This window comes from Scylla paramamosain, chromosome 29 (assembly GCF_035594125.1).
Source record: "Scylla paramamosain isolate STU-SP2022 chromosome 29, ASM3559412v1, whole genome shotgun sequence".
Taxonomy (NCBI): domain Eukaryota; kingdom Metazoa; phylum Arthropoda; class Malacostraca; order Decapoda; family Portunidae; genus Scylla; species Scylla paramamosain.
In genome coordinates this window covers 8,774,005-8,793,072 of record NC_087179.1, presented here as the reverse complement: position 1 = coordinate 8,793,072, position 19,068 = coordinate 8,774,005, and the positions used below count along the sequence as shown (strand labels likewise).

General features: G+C 41.7%; 1 protein-coding gene across 1 annotated transcript in view; it reads right to left on the bottom strand.

The window, feature by feature from the left end:
- Nucleotides 1–247: 247 nt before the first annotated feature.
- Nucleotides 248–19,068, bottom strand: part of LOC135115229 (leucine-rich PPR motif-containing protein, mitochondrial-like) — a 146,683-nt gene continuing 127,862 nt past the window's right edge. Inside the window, exons 20-24 of the mRNA XM_064031769.1 lie at nt 16,319–16,740; nt 6,078–6,181; nt 3,530–3,710; nt 1,908–2,059; nt 248–794 (exon numbers count right to left, since the gene is read on the bottom strand). Of these exons, the coding sequence (XP_063887839.1) occupies nt 729–794; nt 1,908–2,059; nt 3,530–3,710; nt 6,078–6,181; nt 16,319–16,740 (925 nt within the window). The 3' untranslated portion in view covers nt 248–728. The remainder of the gene's footprint in view (nt 795–1,907; nt 2,060–3,529; nt 3,711–6,077; nt 6,182–16,318; nt 16,741–19,068) is intronic.

Sequence of the window (19,068 nt, the reverse complement as noted above, 5' to 3'; positions counted from 1 at the left end):
AAAACGCTCACTGCGACGTCTTTAATTAGCAAATATACATATAATAATTATAATGATGGAAGTTTGTCATTCTAACATGGAAGTCCTAATTAAACAGCTACCAGCCTAAGGCCAGCATGTATGTACATAAGCCGCATCATAACAACAGCCAAATAACAAACTACAAAATCTGTTATCTGAATATTCTCTGTGTAGAGTGCAATGAAACAAGTAAATTCTAAGGAAGTTCAAAAGAAAAATGCCCAACTAAAACTATTCTTTTATTTTTAATATTTTAAAGTAAACTTATATACATATACATGGTGGCACTGCATCATTAGAAAACAATTGTGATAGACAACAATTCTTCAGAATTATACACCTGCCACTGTAATTCTCAGCTAAAATTCAATGTGTATATCTGTTCCACTGTCAAGAAAATAAATGAAAAAATAAATAAATAAATAAATAAATAAAGTAAAAAAAGGAGATGACTAGTTATGATATTTTATTTAGTCTGAATGAAGTATTTTGTCTTTGCATTTATGATAAGGGCTTTTCAAGAGCTGAAATTATTTACAAACATGCTTTTTATCAGCTTGTACACTGAGACAATATTCATCAAAACTACCATCAGTGAGCAGATTTCTGAATGCACACACAGTGTGCCACACAAGATAATTTTACAATATAAAGGGTAGAGGTATAACAAAAATACGAGCACAGCACAACAATGTCTCTTTCATAATTTAATCACTGTCACTACTGCTGCTGCTGCTGCTGCTGGCAGCTGCTTGTCTCAGTGGTCCACTCTCCTGAAAAGCAAGGTAAATATGATTTAATAAATAAAAACATTATTATTATTATCATTATCATTGTCATTATTATCATACTAGTCTGTTTCAAAACAGATTAAGCAGATGATGCCTATCATCATGGCTAATAACAATGTTGTAAGAGAACTGTAACTTACATTCATCTTTTTTGCAGCTCTTCTAGTTCAGTATTACTCTAATATTTTTTAAGTATGAATTCCACAACATGGCTACATATTCTAGTGTAAATCCTATAAAATAAGTTATAAAGATGAAGAGATTGTAAAAAAAAAAAAAAAAAAAAAAAAATGTAAAAAACACTCTTGTATTTGTTAATAATGCATACATATTTCTAACTTTTCACTAATATGATCATCTGGTACTAGTTACTGATTTATCATTATTCCTCAATCTCCTTTCTCTCTTACAAAGAACATATTAATTATCAAGCACAAGTCAGGTCTATCACTTCTTTCAACCTTGATCACATGACACTTTTGAGGATCTGCATTAAATTTATTCTGCCATTTGTTGCTTCACCAAGTCAATTTGTCCATGTCATCTCCATCCTCTCAACACAATCACATCATATTTATTCCTTATTCCTCTTCACCCATTCCACCACTCCACAACTTATGCCACTTGCACAGATGCTCATAGCACATCTTTCATGCACTTTTTCATTGCTTTTGTCCTCTCATTACTTTACATCCATCTCATTTCCACAGCATGCAGTTTTTCTTTGACAACTCACTGGTATAATTAAAGGTGTAAATAAGCAGGTAAGTGTAGCACTGAACTTTCCATAAGATGACAACTGATGCTCTCTGTGCTGCTGCTGCAAATACATTTCCACAGCAGTACTCAATCAACACTTACATTTGCTTCACTTGCTCCCACGTTCTCAGGAATTCATCCTTCTTCATTTCACTCTACTTTAGCAGCTCATGAATAAGTGAACCTGTCCCTCCCAGACAAGGATATTTTTTCAAGAAATTGTTATTCTTCACAGACCTTAGAATTCTTTTAGTAATTATATTTTATATGCAAAACTAAATGAATTTCTGAAATCTATATGGACTTGAATTTGTCCACTAAACTGAAGTCTCATACCTTTATGGAAATGGTGTATGGGAACTTCTTTCCAGCCTCCTCTATGCCCTCCTTTAGGCGGGTAAGAACTCTTGTGCTCAAATCTGACAAGTGGAGAGTCTGCAAGGCTGAGTCCAACACCTGCTGACCTTCCTCAAATTGGCTTCTGTTACCTGAGGAAGAAATATTTATGAGAGAGAGAGAGAGAGAGAGAGAGAGAGAGAGAGAGAGAGAGAGAGAGAGAGAGAGAGAGAGAGAGAGAGAGAGAGAGAGAGAGAGAGAGAGAGAGAGAGAGAGAGAGAGAGAGAGAGAGAGAGAGAGAGAGAGAGAGAGAGAGAGAGAGAGAGAGAGAGAGAGAGAGAGAGAGAGAGAATGTCATCAGCCATTGTCAAGGTCACACACAATTCACCTCTAAAACATGCAGTTGACTGTGTCAGCTAACCCTCCTACATTTTAAGACCTAAGATGTTAGTAAAATAAAACAAACATTTGATAATTTTAAAATATGGCATAACTTGCAAGCAGTTTCATAAAATAAATATGGTGTTTGATAACTGTAAAGGGGTTGTTATACCAAAAATTCAGTAAACAGAGGTTCGTTAAATCAACAGTTTATTGTGTTTAAAAACATGTAACAAAAGAATTTGGGTGTTTTTTTGGGGGGATGGAACAGATTAATGGCATTTCATTTTATTTCAATGGGGAAAATTGATTTGACATATAAGCAAATTGAGTTATGTCACAGAACAAATTAAACTTATAATATGAGTTACCACTGTATGTATACAGTAAAATCCCTCTTATCTGGCATCAACGGGACCGCCGACATGCCGGATACTTGAATATTGCCGGATACTTGAATAGAAGTGAAATTATGTCCACAATCACCACCCTACACTCACGCATCTTACCATAACAAAGATCAGCTGATCGCCGTGCTGCGCGTCGCCACCCGCGCTGCCACCTCACACTCACCAACACACAGTTGTAACATTGGGCCTGTAATTGTGACTCCTGAGCTTTTCAAGCTGAACCACTCCTATAACACTTTGTCCATCATTTCACCACGATGATACTGCAGTCTGCAGTGCTTCCTCTTTTCTACAACTTAAGGCATGATGAAGGCGTCAGGCGATAAACAGTGCACACGCGGGACTGAGTCACTGAGTAAACACAGTGCAGTGGGCTGCGGGTGGCGCGAAGCAGTGCGCTCTGGTGGCGAAGGGACAAAGTATGCCTCGCGCGGGAATTTTAATCGATTTTATGAGTACACATTGATTTTTTATTGATTTTAAGGCTTGGGGAAAAATGTGCCGGATACTTGAAGCTGCTGGATACTCGAATGCCGGATGAGAGGGATTTTACTGTATATATATATATATATATATATATATATATATATATATATATATATATATATATATATATATATATATATATATATATATATATATATATATATATATATATACACAAGATCCTGGGAAATGGAGTTCCTTCATAAACTGACAGTCCTGAAATATATACTCAATGTTCATATATCATACACTTTTTTCTTCTTGTGTTGACTTCTGACACTTGTTATTCAAAAATATTATTTCTGAAAAAAAAAAAAAAAAAAAAAAATTATGGATAACACTTACATAGAATGCCAATCCAGGAGTTGTAGACCAGGCCTTTTGCCTGGTTTGATAAGCCTGGGTGGTTCTCAAGCACTTTCATGAGGGAAGCAAGCAGACCAGCATCACCAGCCTTCTCAGCGTGATTCATAATGTTCCGAAACATGAACAGGGAAGTAGAGGTCTTCAGATGCTTCTGGTAAATCTGAGTAGGACAGACAGGATGGTTACTGGATTACATTCTTCACTTCACTACTCTCATCTCTCCTCCTTTTGTACATATGGATAATTTCATGTTAAGAGGTGTCTGGTAACAACATCTCCATTTCAACATACAAGTTCACCAAGTATATAACCATTCTCATTTTAGGCGTCTAGAATCACAACAGCATAAGTGCAACCAGGGGGGGAAATGGAGTTAATGGTGCCTGGCTCCTCTCCTGTTGTGCTGGGGAGATAAATTCTTATAATAAGAAAAACAACCTTATTGCTAGGATCATAAAAATGTAAATTCATCATGACAAGACAAACCAATCTTTGGTGAGGAGCCGGGTATCATTAACTCCATTTATCCTGCAGTGGCATTTATGCTGTTGTGATTCTAGATGCCTCATTTAATCCATCTATTACCCATCTTCCTGCAACACTTGCTATTTTACTATTTTCAACCTTTCCTTTCATATCACCAACTAAACTATCCTTCTTAATCAAATTTTATAAAGCTCTCATTTTAGCAGGTAATTTCAGAATTTTCTCATCTCTTTTCCTTTCTCACTTCTTGCATTTACAGGTGCATAAACACCATTTTAAACATACATGACTAATCCTACTTTTACACTGCCCACACTAAAGCATAGATTATGTCCTTTCATATTGTTGAAGACATAATCAGTGCACACCCATCTTTTCTTCTTCCTCTCCTCCCTTGCTTCTATTCCACACCACACCACTCTTTTCTCCCAGTCCCTTCTACACCTGATATTGTGGATTGTGAAAACTCAGCACAGTTGGGTCATGATGCCAATCTGGGCTGCCTATGTCCACTCCAGTCTGGTCAGTGAGCAATGCATATGGTGGTCATGCCCTGTCTAGCCACACACTGCTGCCTCTCACAATTCTGGTATTTATCCAAAAAATAAACACCCACCACCATCACCAGCTCATCATCATCACCATAATGCTCACTAATTCACATTTATGTAATCACTCATTTTAGAACCTCTCAAGGTGTGTATCTCTATTCCTTGCTTATTAACACTTTACTATCTCTCTTTACCCAGCTGCACTTACTCTGTTTAACTGAGGCCACTCTAAGCATTATTCTGTCTTTCTTAAGGGGTGGAGTGCCCTCCCTCTGCCCATAGCCATGTTGTCTTCCCTAAAGGCCTGTCCACACCAGGAAACATTGTTTGGAAACAATGTTTCCCAACTGTTTCCAAAAGTTTCCTAGCAGTTTGGAAACAGTTTCCCAACTGTTAGGAAACTGTTGGAAACAGTTAGGAAACAAAGTCAGCAAACTGTTTCCAAGCTGTTTGAAAACGGTTATATTTAACGTGTATGTGTGTGTGTGTGTGTGTGTGTGTGTGTGTGTGTGTGTGTGTGTGTGTGTGTGTGTGTGTGTGTGTGTGTGTGTGTGTGTGTGTGTGTGTGTGGTCGGAAGTGTCTGTGGCAGAAGTGATGAATCAGTACCCATACGAGGCCTGCAGTGACAACACCATGTGGTCAGCAGAGAAAACTCTAGAACTTACTGAATTGCTTCATTCATCCCCAGCATTGTGGGATGTGACATGTGGAGATTATAGGAATAAGATGAAGAAGATGGATGCCTTGACGGTTATTGCTGATAAACTTTTCAGATCCGCCAGAAGCAAGTCACCATGAAAGGGTCCTTTTTCTAGAAATTTCCTTACCCATCTCTTTTTCTTTTTCTTGCCCTTTCTTGAGTGTAATATTGAAAGTGCTAGATAAAGTACAGAGGCTACTGCAGCAATTTCTACACTCATAGGCATCCTGACGACAATTGAGGTCTGGACAGGAAACATTGTGTGGAAACACTTCGCAAACTGTTTCCAAGCTGTCTGGAGGCAGTTTCCCAACTGTGTGCAAACTACTGGAAAACAGTTCCTGAGAAACTGTTTCCCAACTGTTAGGAAACAGTTGGCAACATTGTTTCCAAACAATGTTTCCTGGTGTGGACAGGCCTTAAAAAGGGGCTGCTGGCAGATGGCAGGCTGTTATTCTCACAGTGACACACACCACCAGACTGTTTGTTAACATGCCAGTAAAAAAAGATAGATAGATAAAATACACAAATGAAGAATATAAAAAGAAAGAAAAGACACATATAACCAAAAACCAATTTCAAGAAGAGTAAAATACACTACCCCACCAGTTCCATCCTACAGGACACACTAACAAGTGCACCTCATAATGGTGACGGAGGGCAAACCTATCCTTCCTTAAACAGGCAAGCCTATTGCCAGCCTTTCCCACACAATCTCTGGCTTTTTCGCATAGGTAAACCCGACTGCCACTATGCCCACAGATATCAAATAAGACAAGACTTACTCACCTCGTTAGCCTGATCATGCTGACCTGTGGAGAAAAGATGCATCCACACACAGTTTGCTGGACTTGTTATTCCACGTGCTGCATACAGCTCAGCTATTTCCAAAACTGAGGAAACAAATAATCGCACTATGTAAGAAATCCATTTTTATGCACTTATTTTCTTTATGATGCAGGTGCCAAAACATGGAATAGAACATGGAAAAGAAGCTATGCTTATAGTATGTTCATAGGAAGCTGAAGTGAGCAAGCTACAAAGGTCTTTGTGAGTTTGTAAGATATTCACATGATATTTTGTTTTTAGCTCTCCGCTGATTTCTTTACTAGAGCATTTTATCATGTTTTATAATTACTGAAAAATTTTAATAACAACATTCAAATCTGTCATAAAGGAACATCATGCCAAGTCTATTCTCCAACTAGCCAAAAACTCCTTCATTAATAGAAAGTGTCAAAATCTTTCAACATCTAACTCCCTTGTGACGAAGGAATCTAGCCAAAAACATCTCCAGTAACTTTGCTTCTTCCTCTTTCCCTCCTTAATTTCAACCAGATGGCACCACTGCTATCACATCTATCTCTAAAGCTGAACTCTTCGCTCAAACCTTTGCTAAAAACTCTACCTTGGACAATTCAAATTCAGGGCTCGTTCCTCCCTCTCCTCCACCCTCTGACTACTTCTTGTTACCTATTAAGATTCTTTGCAATGATGTTTTCCATGCCCTTGCTGGCTTAAACCCTCGGAACGCTTATGGACCTGATGAGGTCCCTCCTATTGTTCTCCAAAACTGCTCCTCTGTGCTTGCACCTTGCCTAGTCAAACTCTTTCAACTCTGTCTGTCAAGATCTATCTTTCCTTCTTACTGGAAGTTTGCCTACATCCAGCCTGTTCCTAAAAAGGGTGACCATCCTATTGCTTTCATTTCCTGCCTATCTAAAGTTTTTTAATCTATCCTCAACAGGAAGATTCTTAAACATCTATCACTTCACAACCTTCTATTTGATTGCCAGTGTGGGTTCTGTCAAGGTCACTCTACTGGTGATCTGGCTTTCCTTACCAAGTCTTGGTCATCCTCTTTTAGAGATTTTGGTGAAACTTTTGCTGTTGCCTTAGACATATCAAAAGCTTTTGACAGAATCTGGCACAAAGCTTTGATTTCCAAACTACCCTCCTATGGCTTCTATCCTTCTCTCTGTAACTTCATCTCAAGTTTCCTTTCTGACCATTCTATTGCTGCTGTGGTAGATGGTCACTGTTCTTCTCTTAAATCTATTAACAGTGGTGTTCCTAAGGGTTCTGTCCTGTTAACCACTCTCTTCCTATTATTCATCAATGATCTAAACCAAACTTATTGTCCTATCCACTGCTATGTTGATGATACCACCCTGCACTTTTCCACGTCTTTTCATAGACGTCCAACCCTTCAGGAAGTAAACAGTTCACACAGGGAAGCCACAGAATGCCTGACTTCTGATCTCTCTATAATTTCACATTGGGGCAGAGCAAACTTGGTATTGTTCAATGCCTCAAAAACATTCCTCCATCTATCAACTCGACACAACCTTCCAGACAACTATTCCCTCTTCTTCAATAACACTCAACTGTCCCCTTCTTCTACATTGAACATCCTTGGCCTGTCCTTTTCTTATAATATAAACTGGAAACTTCACATCTCATCTCTAGCTAAAACAGCTTCTATGAAGTTGGGCATTCTGAGACATCTTTGCCAGTTTTTTCTCACACCCCCAGCTGCTAACTCTGTACAAGGGCCTTATCCACCCATGTATGGAGTATGTTTCACATGTCTGAGGGGGTTTCACTCAAACAGCTGTTCTAGATAGGGTGGTATCAAAAGCTCATTGTCTCATCAACTCCGCTCCTCTAACTGACTGTCTTCAGCCTCTTTCTCACTGCTGCAATGTTGCATCTCTAGCTGTCTTCTACCACTATTTTCATACTATCTGCTCTTCTTATCTTGCTAACTGCATGCCTCGCCTCCTCCCGTGGCCTCACTGCACATGACCTTCTTTCTCTCACCCATATTCTCTCCACCTCTCTAATGCAAGAGTTATCCAGTATTCTCAATCATTCACCCCTTTCTCTGGTAGACTCTGGAACTCCCTGCTTGCTTCTGTATTTCCACTTACTATGACTTAAACTCCTTCAAGAGTGAGGTTTCAAGACACTTATCCTTCAATTTATTACTACTGTTTCAGACCCTATTTGGGGATTGGCATCTCAGTGGGCTTTTTTTTTTATTACATTTTTGTTGCCTTTGGTCAGTGTCCCTCCTAAAAAAAAAAAGCTAACTGCCCTTCTGATCTGCATGCCTCCCCTCCACCATATATCCTAAGTACTGGACTCGGGCCTTAACAAAGTTGCACTTATCAAGGTTGACAACTAAGCCAGCCTCCTGCAGTCGTGTAAACAGTGCCTCCATGTTATTAAGATCGTCATGCCAGTTTGTGTCACAGATCACTACATCGTCAATATAGACCTGCCAGTATCCCTCTATGAGATAAATTTTTGTTATAAATATGGCTGCCCCAATTTGGTCCACAGAGTCATCCCCTCTAGGCATGAAATAAGTGTCAACCTTAGACAGGGAGTTCATCTTTCTGAAATTGATACAAAACCTGACCTGGCCATCAGGGTTAAGCTGGAGGCTGACAAGTGAACTCCATTCACTATAGGTCTGCTTCATAAGACCATTATCTAGCATGTACTTCAACTCTTCCTCCTCCAGCAGCTGCTGTTTGAGAGTTCATTTGATAGAGAGCTAGCTTGACAGGGGTGGCATTCCCTTCATTAATATCATGCTCAACCAGTGTCATCCTCCCCGGAACATGGCTGAAGACCAAGGAGTATTTTTTCAAATGGTCTAACACATGCTGGCACCCTGAATCCAAGTGACTCAACTTTTCCTCAAGGAGCTGAGCACTTCTGCTCCCATTACTCTGTGGACACAATTGGCTTGGGGCCAAAATTATCAGGTTTTTCTCCATCACTTCCCAAAAACAAAACTAAAAGTGCCTCTTCCACCACTGAAACTAAAGAGCCTTGCTGACTATTCTTACGGTAATAAGGCTTCAACATATTAACATGGTAAAGCTGTGTCTGCTTCTGCTGAACAGAATTAGCACAACACCATCCAACCAGTGCACTTGCCTCTCCACTACATAGGGACTACTATAACTCACACCTGGTGCCTGTCCTTGGACCAGGAGCAACACCAGCACCTCATCCCTGGGAGCAAAACTCCAGTACTTGGCCTTCCAGTCATAGTACATCTTTGTATTCCTCTGAGCCTGGCCCAGGTGCAACTGAACCACCTCAAGGGCTTTCAGCAGATGTTCCTGGGTACGCATTACCACTCCCAACACGGATTCCAGTGGGCTTGACCTGAGATGACACCAGGTGTCCCAAACCACATCTAAGGGGCCACGCATGCAATTTCTGAAAACTAGCTGATTTGGCGAGTTTGCTGTGCCTCTTGCACACATCACATACGGAATTGTCTTGCCCCAACCCTTATTATGGTCTAAGCAAAAGACCCTCAACATGATTTTCAAGGTTTAATGATGCCTCTCCAAGGCCCCTTGTGACTGAAGAAGTAGGCATTGGAGAAGGCTTGCCTAATCCCTCCACTTAGTCATGGTTTGAGCAAACAATTTCAAAGTGAAATTGGCCCATTGGTCTGACTATACCTTGGAAGGCAGTCCAAAATGAGTAAAGAAATGGGTTTCAATCTTGCTTATACATAAAGGGGGGTTCCTCTGAATCCAAGGGGTGTTCCTGAATCTTCCCTTCTACAGGCAAATGCTTGGGTCCCTCCAGGCAGGCTTAAAACAGGCTCTGATGCTCTCAATGACAGGCCAAACCCAACAAAGTTCCAAATGTCACCACAAGAAAGTTATGCATTTATCATGAGTCTTCCATGTGAGGTGGACCCTGTTTGTATCTCTCTCTCTCTCTCTCTGTCTCTCTCTCTCTCTTTCAAGTTTCAACAAGACTCCTAACTTGGCTGTGGTTGTCACAAGCTCTGAAGTCATGTCTTGGTGCATGTGTGTGTGTGTGTGTGTGTGTGTGTGTGTGTGTGTGTGTGTGTGTGTGTGTGTGTGTGTGTGTGTGTGTGTGTGTGTGTGTGTGTGTGTGTGTGTGCCATTTTTCAAACACAACCTCAGAATGGGTGCCCCTAAGAGGTATGGGTTCAAGATACCTTGTTGTGACATCCATCACAGTAAGCAGGTATTTATAGTCTGCTCTAGAAGGGGGAAGAGGATCCATTACATCAATAAGAACCCAGGTGAAGAGAGGGGCAACAACTGGAATGGGGTGAAGAGGCGCCACTAGCAGTATTTGATTTGGCTTGCCCACCAACTGACAAGTGTGGCAGCACTTAGGTATAGTAACAACTTTACCAGCCATGCTAGGCCACTAAAAATTTCTTCGCAGTCTCTCCACTGTTTTTCCTAATTCCAAGATGCCCTACCATTGGGCCTTCATGTGCCAGTAGCACATGAAGAGTGCATCTCTAAACTTAGAAGGCACTATAATTTGGAGTAACTCACTCCCATCCACTTCTCTCCACTGATGATAAAAAATCTTATTCAGCAATACAAACACTTTCTGACCCTCCACCTCTCCACTACCCTCACCCACCTTGGCAAAATATGGGGCCAACTCCCTATCCCTCTGTTGCTCCTTACTCAATTCACCAGGCTTAACCTCATTAAGGTCCTTTGGAACTACAGGGTCAGGCAGCAGAGGCAAACCCTTGTCCCCCTCTGGTACCTACAGCATGAACTGGGGCCACTTACTGGTCTGGGGGAAGCACTCTCCTCCCCAGATATCTAACCACCAGTCCAGCAGCTAACAGGTGGTCACTGCATGGGCCATCACCCATCAGGTCTAAACCCAGCAAGGGAACATCCTGTTCCCTGCCTCTAGGACACTGCATGGGAGGAAACTCCAATCTCTCCTGCAGAATTGGGAGCCTCCCAACACTCAGCAGTGACCCCCAACATACTCAACACATCAGGCTGGGGTCCAGACTGAATACCAGCACCCACAACCTCCAAGCCAAGTGACAACTCTACCTGAGTGCCATCTCCAGAGTGCTCTGCCGAGTGGGGTAAACAAGCATATAGACCGTCCAAACCCAACTCTCCAACCTCACCCTCAGTAACACCCCCAACCGAGTCATGTGCTTCCAGTGGTGGCTCTGCCTTACTGCAGTCAGCCCAGCACCATGACTCAAAAAACTAGCCTGACTCTTTCTCACCCCAACCCTTGTCAGCAGTGGAACAGTCCTCTGGGCACTCTGCCCCCATTCCAGCATGTACATCCACTCTGCACTCCTTTCTTGGTGGCCCTGCCTTATTGCAATCGACCCCAAGAACTACAAAAGGCCATGAAGCGGGTGATAACATTAAATGAGTCAGACATCCCATCAGCCTCCACATCAGAGACTGGGTCCACAGATAGGGGTTATACCCAAACTCTCCCACCTGCCAGGTCATTCCCTAAAAGGAAGTCAACACCTGACACTGGCAGGTCCTCCACTACAGTCACCTGTGCCTCTAGTGGACAAGCTAGCTTCACCTTCATTGATGCCCCTATACAATACTGCCTTCCTGGAGGCTACCTTCCTCCCAATAATATTCCTGCACAGAGATTGATGGGCTGCCATATCATGCAGCATGGTGACAGGGTACTCCACCCCAGCAATCTCCACAGTGTCCTGGCACAAAAAGAGGTGACACCAATCCAAACCAGGCCTTACATACTCAGGTGTGGTACTGACATTCAACACAGAAGCAACCTTCCCTGTCTTTTCTCCAGCTGGGCTATACTTAGATCCAAAGGCTTCCTCCTCCTTATCCTGGTCAAGCCAGACAAGCAAAGCTATAGGTTTCTGAGGAGGCTTAGGGTTTGAAGCTGTAACCAGCTTTGGGCAGTTAAACTGTAAGTACTCCATAGCTCTGAAGTTGTAACAGGTAGGCTGGTTATTGAACTTAGGGTTACTATGCACCATATTCCCATTGTCCTCCTTTTCAGATCGAAAGAAGGTCTGAAGTTATATGAATTCCCTGGCAGAGACTTGTTACCAAATCCAACACTGTAATGGGGATTTCCTGTGAGGCCAACACTACCACTGCCTTCTGACCATTTCTCTTCAGCCCCCTTAACTCCTGCACCCCCCTGGTGAAATACATGACAATGGGCCAACAAATGTCAGTCCAAGTAGCTGCCTTCTTTAGGATTTAACCTTTTCTCTCAGAGCAGCAGTACAAGCTCCTTCTCAGCCACATTAACAAATTCCTCCACTACCAAGAGCTCCTTTAACTCAGGGTAGGAAGTGGCCTGTTAGCTAGCAATCCATTTCTCAAAAGTCTCCTCAAGGTAGCAAGCACAGCCTATAAGTCTCGAAACATAGCTCATAGGCTCTCAGAATGTCAGCCTTAAACTCCTCATAATCCTCTAGATCTTCCACTGGCATCCTATCATAGACCTCAACTTATTAGCAATGGTATTATTTTGGTTTCACCACAGACACTTCTACTTTCATGACTTGTCTCACTGGCAAGATCTCCTTGTGCTGAGCATTTTGAACCCCACAAATATGTGTCACAAACTAATAATAACGCTGTCAGAGATTTCAAAAAAATTATTGGCTTTCTTTTGGCTTTCATATTAACTGGTTTAGTTAAGTTAGCTTTTAGTTAGATTAGGTTATGTTTAGATAGAATAGGTTAGGTCACTAGCAGCAAGATCAAGAACATGACACCCCTCACAACAAGAGCAGCAGCAGCAGTTTTTTTACCTTTTTTTTTTTATATGTAGGTGAGGCACTGGCAAAAAAAAAAAAAAAAAAAAAAAAAAAAAGCCCATTGAGATGCCAGTCCACAAATAGGGTCCAAAGCAGTGGTCCAAACTGAAGGATAAGGGTCTTGAAACTTCCCTCTTGAAGGAATTCAAGTCATAGGAAGGTGAAAATACAAAAGCTGGCAGGGAGTTCAAGAGTTTACCAGAGAAAGGGATGAATGATTGAGAATAATGGTTAACACGTTAACTCTTGTATTAGAGAGGTGGACAGAAAAGAGGTGAGAGAAAGAAGAATCTCGTGCAGGGAGGCTGCAAGGATGAGGGGAGGCATGTAGTTAGCTTGAAAATAGTGGTAGAAGACAGCAAGAGATGCAACATTGTGGCAATGAGGAAGAGGCTGAAGACAGTCAGTTAGAGGAAAGGAGTTGATGAGACGAAAAGTTTTTAATTCCACCCTGTCTAGAAGAGTGGTATGAGTGGAACTCTCCTAGACACGTGAAGCATTCTCCATACATGGATGGATAAGGCCCCTGTACAGAGTTAGCAGGTGGAAGGGTGAGAAAAACTGGCAGAGATCTCAAAATACCTAACTTCATAGAAGCTGTTTTAGCTAGAGATAAGATGTAAAGTTTTTAGTTTAGATTATAAGTAAAGGACAAACTAAGGACGTTCAGTGTAGAAGAGGGGGACAGTTGAGTGTTGTTGAAGAGAAGGGGATAGTTGTCTGGAAGGTTGTGTCGAAATGATAGGTGGAGGAATTGAGTTTTGAGGCATTCATCAATAATAAGTTTGCTCTGACGCAATCAGGAATTTTAGAGAGGTCAGAAGTCAGGCATTCTGTGGCTTCCCTGCATGAACTATTTACTTCCTGAAGGGTTGGATGTCTATGAAAAGATGTGGAAAAGTGCAGGGTGGTATCATCAGTGTAGGAGTGGATAGGACAAGAAGTTTGGTTTAGATCATTGATAAATAATAGGAAGAGAGTGGGAGACAGGGCAGAATCCTGAGGAACACCACCTTTAGTAGATTTAGGAGAAGAACAGTGACTGTCTACCACAGCAGCAATAAAACGGTCAGATGTTTGAGACGAGGTTACAGAGAGAAGGATAGAAGCCATAGGAGGGTAGTTTGGAAATCAAAGCTTTATGCTAGACTCTATGAAAAGCTTTTGATATGTCTAAGGCAACAGCAAAAGTTTCAACAAAATCTCTAAAAGATGACCAAGACTCAGTAAGGAAAGCCAGAAGATCACCATTAGGGCAGCCTTGATGGAACCCATACTGGCGATCAAATAGAGGGCTGTGAAGTGATAGATGTTTAAGAATATTCCTTTTTATTTATTTTTTTTTTATGTAGGAAGGACACTGGCCAAGGGTAACAAAAATCCCCCACCCCAAAAAAAAAAAAAAAAAAAAAAAAAAAAAAAAAAAAAAAAAAAAAAAAAAAATGCCCACTGAAATGGCAGTCCCATAAAAGGGTCAAAGCAGTGGTCAAAAATTGATGGATAAGTGTCTTGAAAACCCCCTCTTGAAGGAATTCAAGTCATAGAAAGGTGGAAATACAGAAGCAGGCAGGGAGTTCCAGAGTTTACCAGAGAAAGGGATAAATGAATGAGAATACTGGTTAACTCTTGCATCAGAGAGGTGGACAGAATAGGGGTGAGAGAAAGAAGAAAGTCTTGTGCAGCGAGGCCGCGGGAGGAGGGGAGGCATGCAGTTAGCAAGATCAGAAGAGCAGTTTGCATTAAAATAGTGGTAGAAGACAGCTAGAGATGCAACATTGCGGCGGGTGAGAGAGAGGCTGAAGTCAGTCAGTTAGAGGAGAGGAGTTGATGAGACGAAAAAGCTTTTGATTCCACCCTGTCTAGAAGAGCAGTATGAGCGGAACCCCCCCCCCCAGACATGTGAAGCATAATCCATACATCGACAGATAAGGCCCTTGTACAGAGTTAGCAGCTGGGGGGTGAGAAAAACTGTTGAGGATAGATTAAAAAATTTTAGATACGCAGGAAATTAAAGCAATAGCATGGTAGTTTGGGGGATTAGAGTGGTCACCCTTCTTAGGAACAGGCTGAATGTAGGCAAACTTCCAGCAAGAAGGAAAGGTAGCTGTTGACAGACAGAGTTGAAAGAGTTTGACTAGGCAAGATGCAAGCATGTAGGTGCAGTTTCGGAGAACAATAGGAGGTACCCCATCAGGTCCACAAGCCTTCCGAGAGTTTAGACCAGCAAGGACATGGAAAACATCATTGTGAAGAATTTTAATAGGTAGCACAAGGTAATCAGAGGGTGGAAGAGAGTGAGGAACAAGCCCTGAATCATGCAAGGTAAGGTTTTTAGCAAAGGTTTGGTGTGAAGAGTTCAGCTTTAGAGATAGATGTGATAACAATAGTGCCATCAGGTTGAAATAAAGGAGGGAAAGATGAAGAGGCAAAGTTATTGAAGATGTTTTTGGCTAGGTGCCAGAGGTCAAAAGGGGAGTTAGATCATGAAAAATTTTGCCACTTTCTATTAATAAAGGAATTTTTGGCTAGATGGAGAACAGACTTGGTATGGTTTCGGGCAGAAATATAAAGCTCCCTATTTATTTTTAGTGATAAGAGGTATTATTTGGCTCTATTTTAGCAGAAAAACAGGAAATAGGGCTGTGCAACACTTTATAATATATTCCCTCTGTTCCTTATGGTAGGGGGAGGTAAAATGACAACAGAGTCACTTGCAACAGAAAGTGATAGTGGATTACTTAAAAAATGCATTAAAACGTATGAGAAAATAATAGTTTCATCCTCCATATGAAGTTTGTTGCTAAACTAGAAATTTACTTTAGCAACAAGGCCATTCCTTCTCTCCTAAAGCCAATCAAACTCTGAGGCCTTCTTCTCAAATTTCCTGAACCATTCCATTGCTTTCTTTTCATCAAACTCCGGTATTAACTTCAAACTCCACACCATCTGGCTCTCTACTGTATCCTCCTTCACTCCTCCTCTCCTCAAGCCATGAGGTGAGGAGTCTTCTCAAACTCAAATATTCTGTTGTTTTCAGCCTCTTTCTTCTCATACATTCTCTCCTTCTCATTTTCAGCATCAAGTAGTCTTGCCTTCTCCTAAGCTTCAAGTAACCTCATTTCCTTTTCCTTCTCAGCCTCGAGCCTGTTGGCTTGCCTAACCTCCTCAGCCTTTTATCTTCTTTCCTCAGCTTCCAATTCAAGCCTTCTCAATTCTCTCTCCTTCTCAGCCTCCAATCTCTTAGCTTCTCTTGCCTCTTCCAACTCCATTCTCCTCATCTCCAACTTAAATCTCTTCATTATAAAATAAATGCATATAATGACATTGAACTGAAAGATTATATGAAGAAATTAAAATAAAACAAGGCTCTGCAATACTTCTGTTTGTGAATTACTTCTTCAAGCATACACACCTTGTGTTAAGTGGTTTGGGTGCTTCTCCAAAATGCCCAAGATTCCACCTCTGGGAAAGTTTTGTGCTAATTCCTCAAGCTTTGTGTCTGGAACGTCCTTCACGGTCTTGAGCAGGTCATCCAGCACCTCCTCACTCCGGCCAGCAGTAATGTAGGCTGTGCATAGCAAGTTGTCGTAGTTGAGGCGCCGCTTCAAACTGTGGTCAGTGATGTACCGCTCCAGGGCTTGGATGGGTTCCACTTGGCCTGTCCCCGCCAATGTTAACAAAAGAAACTTGAAAACTCGTGGATTTGGGTGAGTATCTGCCGACACCATTGCCAACACGGTGTTTGTTGCCTCATTCAGCTTGCCTGCTTTGATCAGCCCCTCCACCAGGTCTGAGCATGCTGTAATAGTCAGATGGCCCCCAGACTCTTCTACCCTGAAAAGATGTATAATGTACAATATACATTGCATACAAAAGACAGCAATTAGCTGCACACATAAAAGGTAAATGAAAACACATATACTGAAAAATTCATCAGGATGGAAAGCAATGAATGAACATGTAGTGAGAGGCACACAGAAAAAGAGACAAATAAATGTAGTAACTGCATGTAAAAACAAGAAATAGAAGAACTCTCTGACCACAGAGTCCACAGTCATGACTGAGAGAGAGAGAGAGAGAGAGAGAGAGAGAGAGAGAGAGAGAGAGAGAGAGAGAGAGAGAGAGAGAGAGAGAGAGAGAGAGAGGAGAGAGAGAGAGAGAGAGAGAGAGAGAGAGAGAGAGAGAGAGAGAGAGAGAGAGAGAGAGAGAGAGAGAGAGAGAGAGAGAGTTATTGTAAATCCTTGACATAAAAAACCCATAATATATCAAATATTGGAAATAAAGAACTTTATAAACCCAGTGAACAATCATTGCATTTGACCACCACAGTGCCAATGATATATACTGGAAGTCCCAGGAGGAAAGTCACATATTCTCAGATATGAAAGATCAAGTCATTCTAAGTCAGAAATATTTTATGGTCAAATGCTTTTAACACCATGGGTTAGAAGTTGCAATAAATTTAATATGAACCCAGTAAGAATTGGCGAAGGGGAGGTGGAGGAGAAGGCACTGGCACCATGAGGATGTTACTTGATTATGTATCAAAGTTTTCAAAAATACAGATATAATTGAATTCAAGAACACTCTGCATCATTATAGCAAATAAAAATAATGAAAGCCATATGGCAACACCAACCAACTGGCTGTTGTGGGACGACCCATGTGCAGCAACTTGCCTTAATGTGCATTCATATCTAAATGTCCTGTAATTTCTAAACCATACCATTAAAGACATTTGACCATAGATTATTTGACTTAGAATGATTTGATCTTCCATTTCTGAAAATAAGACTTTCCTTTCAGGACACCACGTATACACTGCTATGAAAATGCCCTGTGGGGTAGTGTGTATAAGTGTGAAGGTGCATGTTTGAATGTGTGGACGCTCTGTGTGTGCATGCGAAGCTCCCCGTTAGTGAGATTTGGAGGGAGAGTTGGTGTGGGTCGTGGTGCTGGGCGTGGTGATGCCAGCCAGCAGGCAGTTCCCACCAGGATTCAGTCTTGAGAAGACATGTGCTGCTCTTCCTCCTGTCTGTGCCTTTGTTCTGCACCTGTGAGGGCAGTGTTGTGTCCTGTACCTGCCTGAGGACATGGTAGCTAGTCTGCTAGTGTGCTGTATGAGTGACCGTTATGTTAGGGAGCTAGAAACTGTGCTGTGACTGTGTAATGTGCCTGCCAGGAGAATAAACTATGCGAGTCCAGCTCCATCCACCTTTCTGTCTCCAGGACAAACTCCATATAACTCACAAGGCCCCTGGTCACAGGACTCACATGAATGATTGGTAAGTTGAATGTGAAAATGGCCAATAAATCCTGATGAGTGCCTGACAGACAGTAAGTAGTGTCAGTGGCAGCCAGGCAGGTTTAAGTTCTACTGGCAGTATTGTAACAATATGTAGAGACCCCAGCAGTAAACTCTGCCACTCTTGTGCTATATAATTACTCAGTAGCAACACCTGTCACCTCCTACCTAGTGAAGGCTTTTGTCTTCCTGCAATTGGTTCAACCCTCTCAAAAACTAAGCCTTGAGACTCTACCCACTTGACCTCCCCTACCTGGTCCATGCCATGTCCCTTTCCATGATCAGAGTGTCCCTCCCATACACTCTCTCTCTCTCTCTGTTTAAATAGGTAATCTGATAAATAATATGTGGGTGTGTGTGTGTGTGTGTGTGTGTGTGTGTGTGTGTGTGTGTGTGTGTGTGTGTGTGTGTGTGTGTGTGTGTGTGTGTGTGTGTGTGTGTGTGTGTGTGTGTGTGTGTGTGTGTTTTGCTTCTTCTTCTTGTTTTCCTCCCCCTTCTCATTCCCCCTCTTCCTCCTCCACTTTCTCTTCCTCTTCCTCATTACCTTTCCTCCTTCTCCTCCTCCTCCTCACTCTCCTTCTTCCTTTCTTCTCCTCCTCTTCATCCTCCACAGTATGAAAATATCAGTGTGACCTCTCCCTCCTGCCACTCATTAAAATTTAAACATTTTAAGGTAGTGACTCCCTCCCCATTTTTTTTTAATTTTACACCAAAAAGTGATAAAATGACAATGATAGTAGTCGTGTTAGCAAATGTGATGAAGATGATACAGGTGGTGGCGGTAGTGGTGGTGATGGAAGCAGCAAGAGGATTAACTAATTATTTCACACTTTTTTGGGCATGAATCTTCGCATACC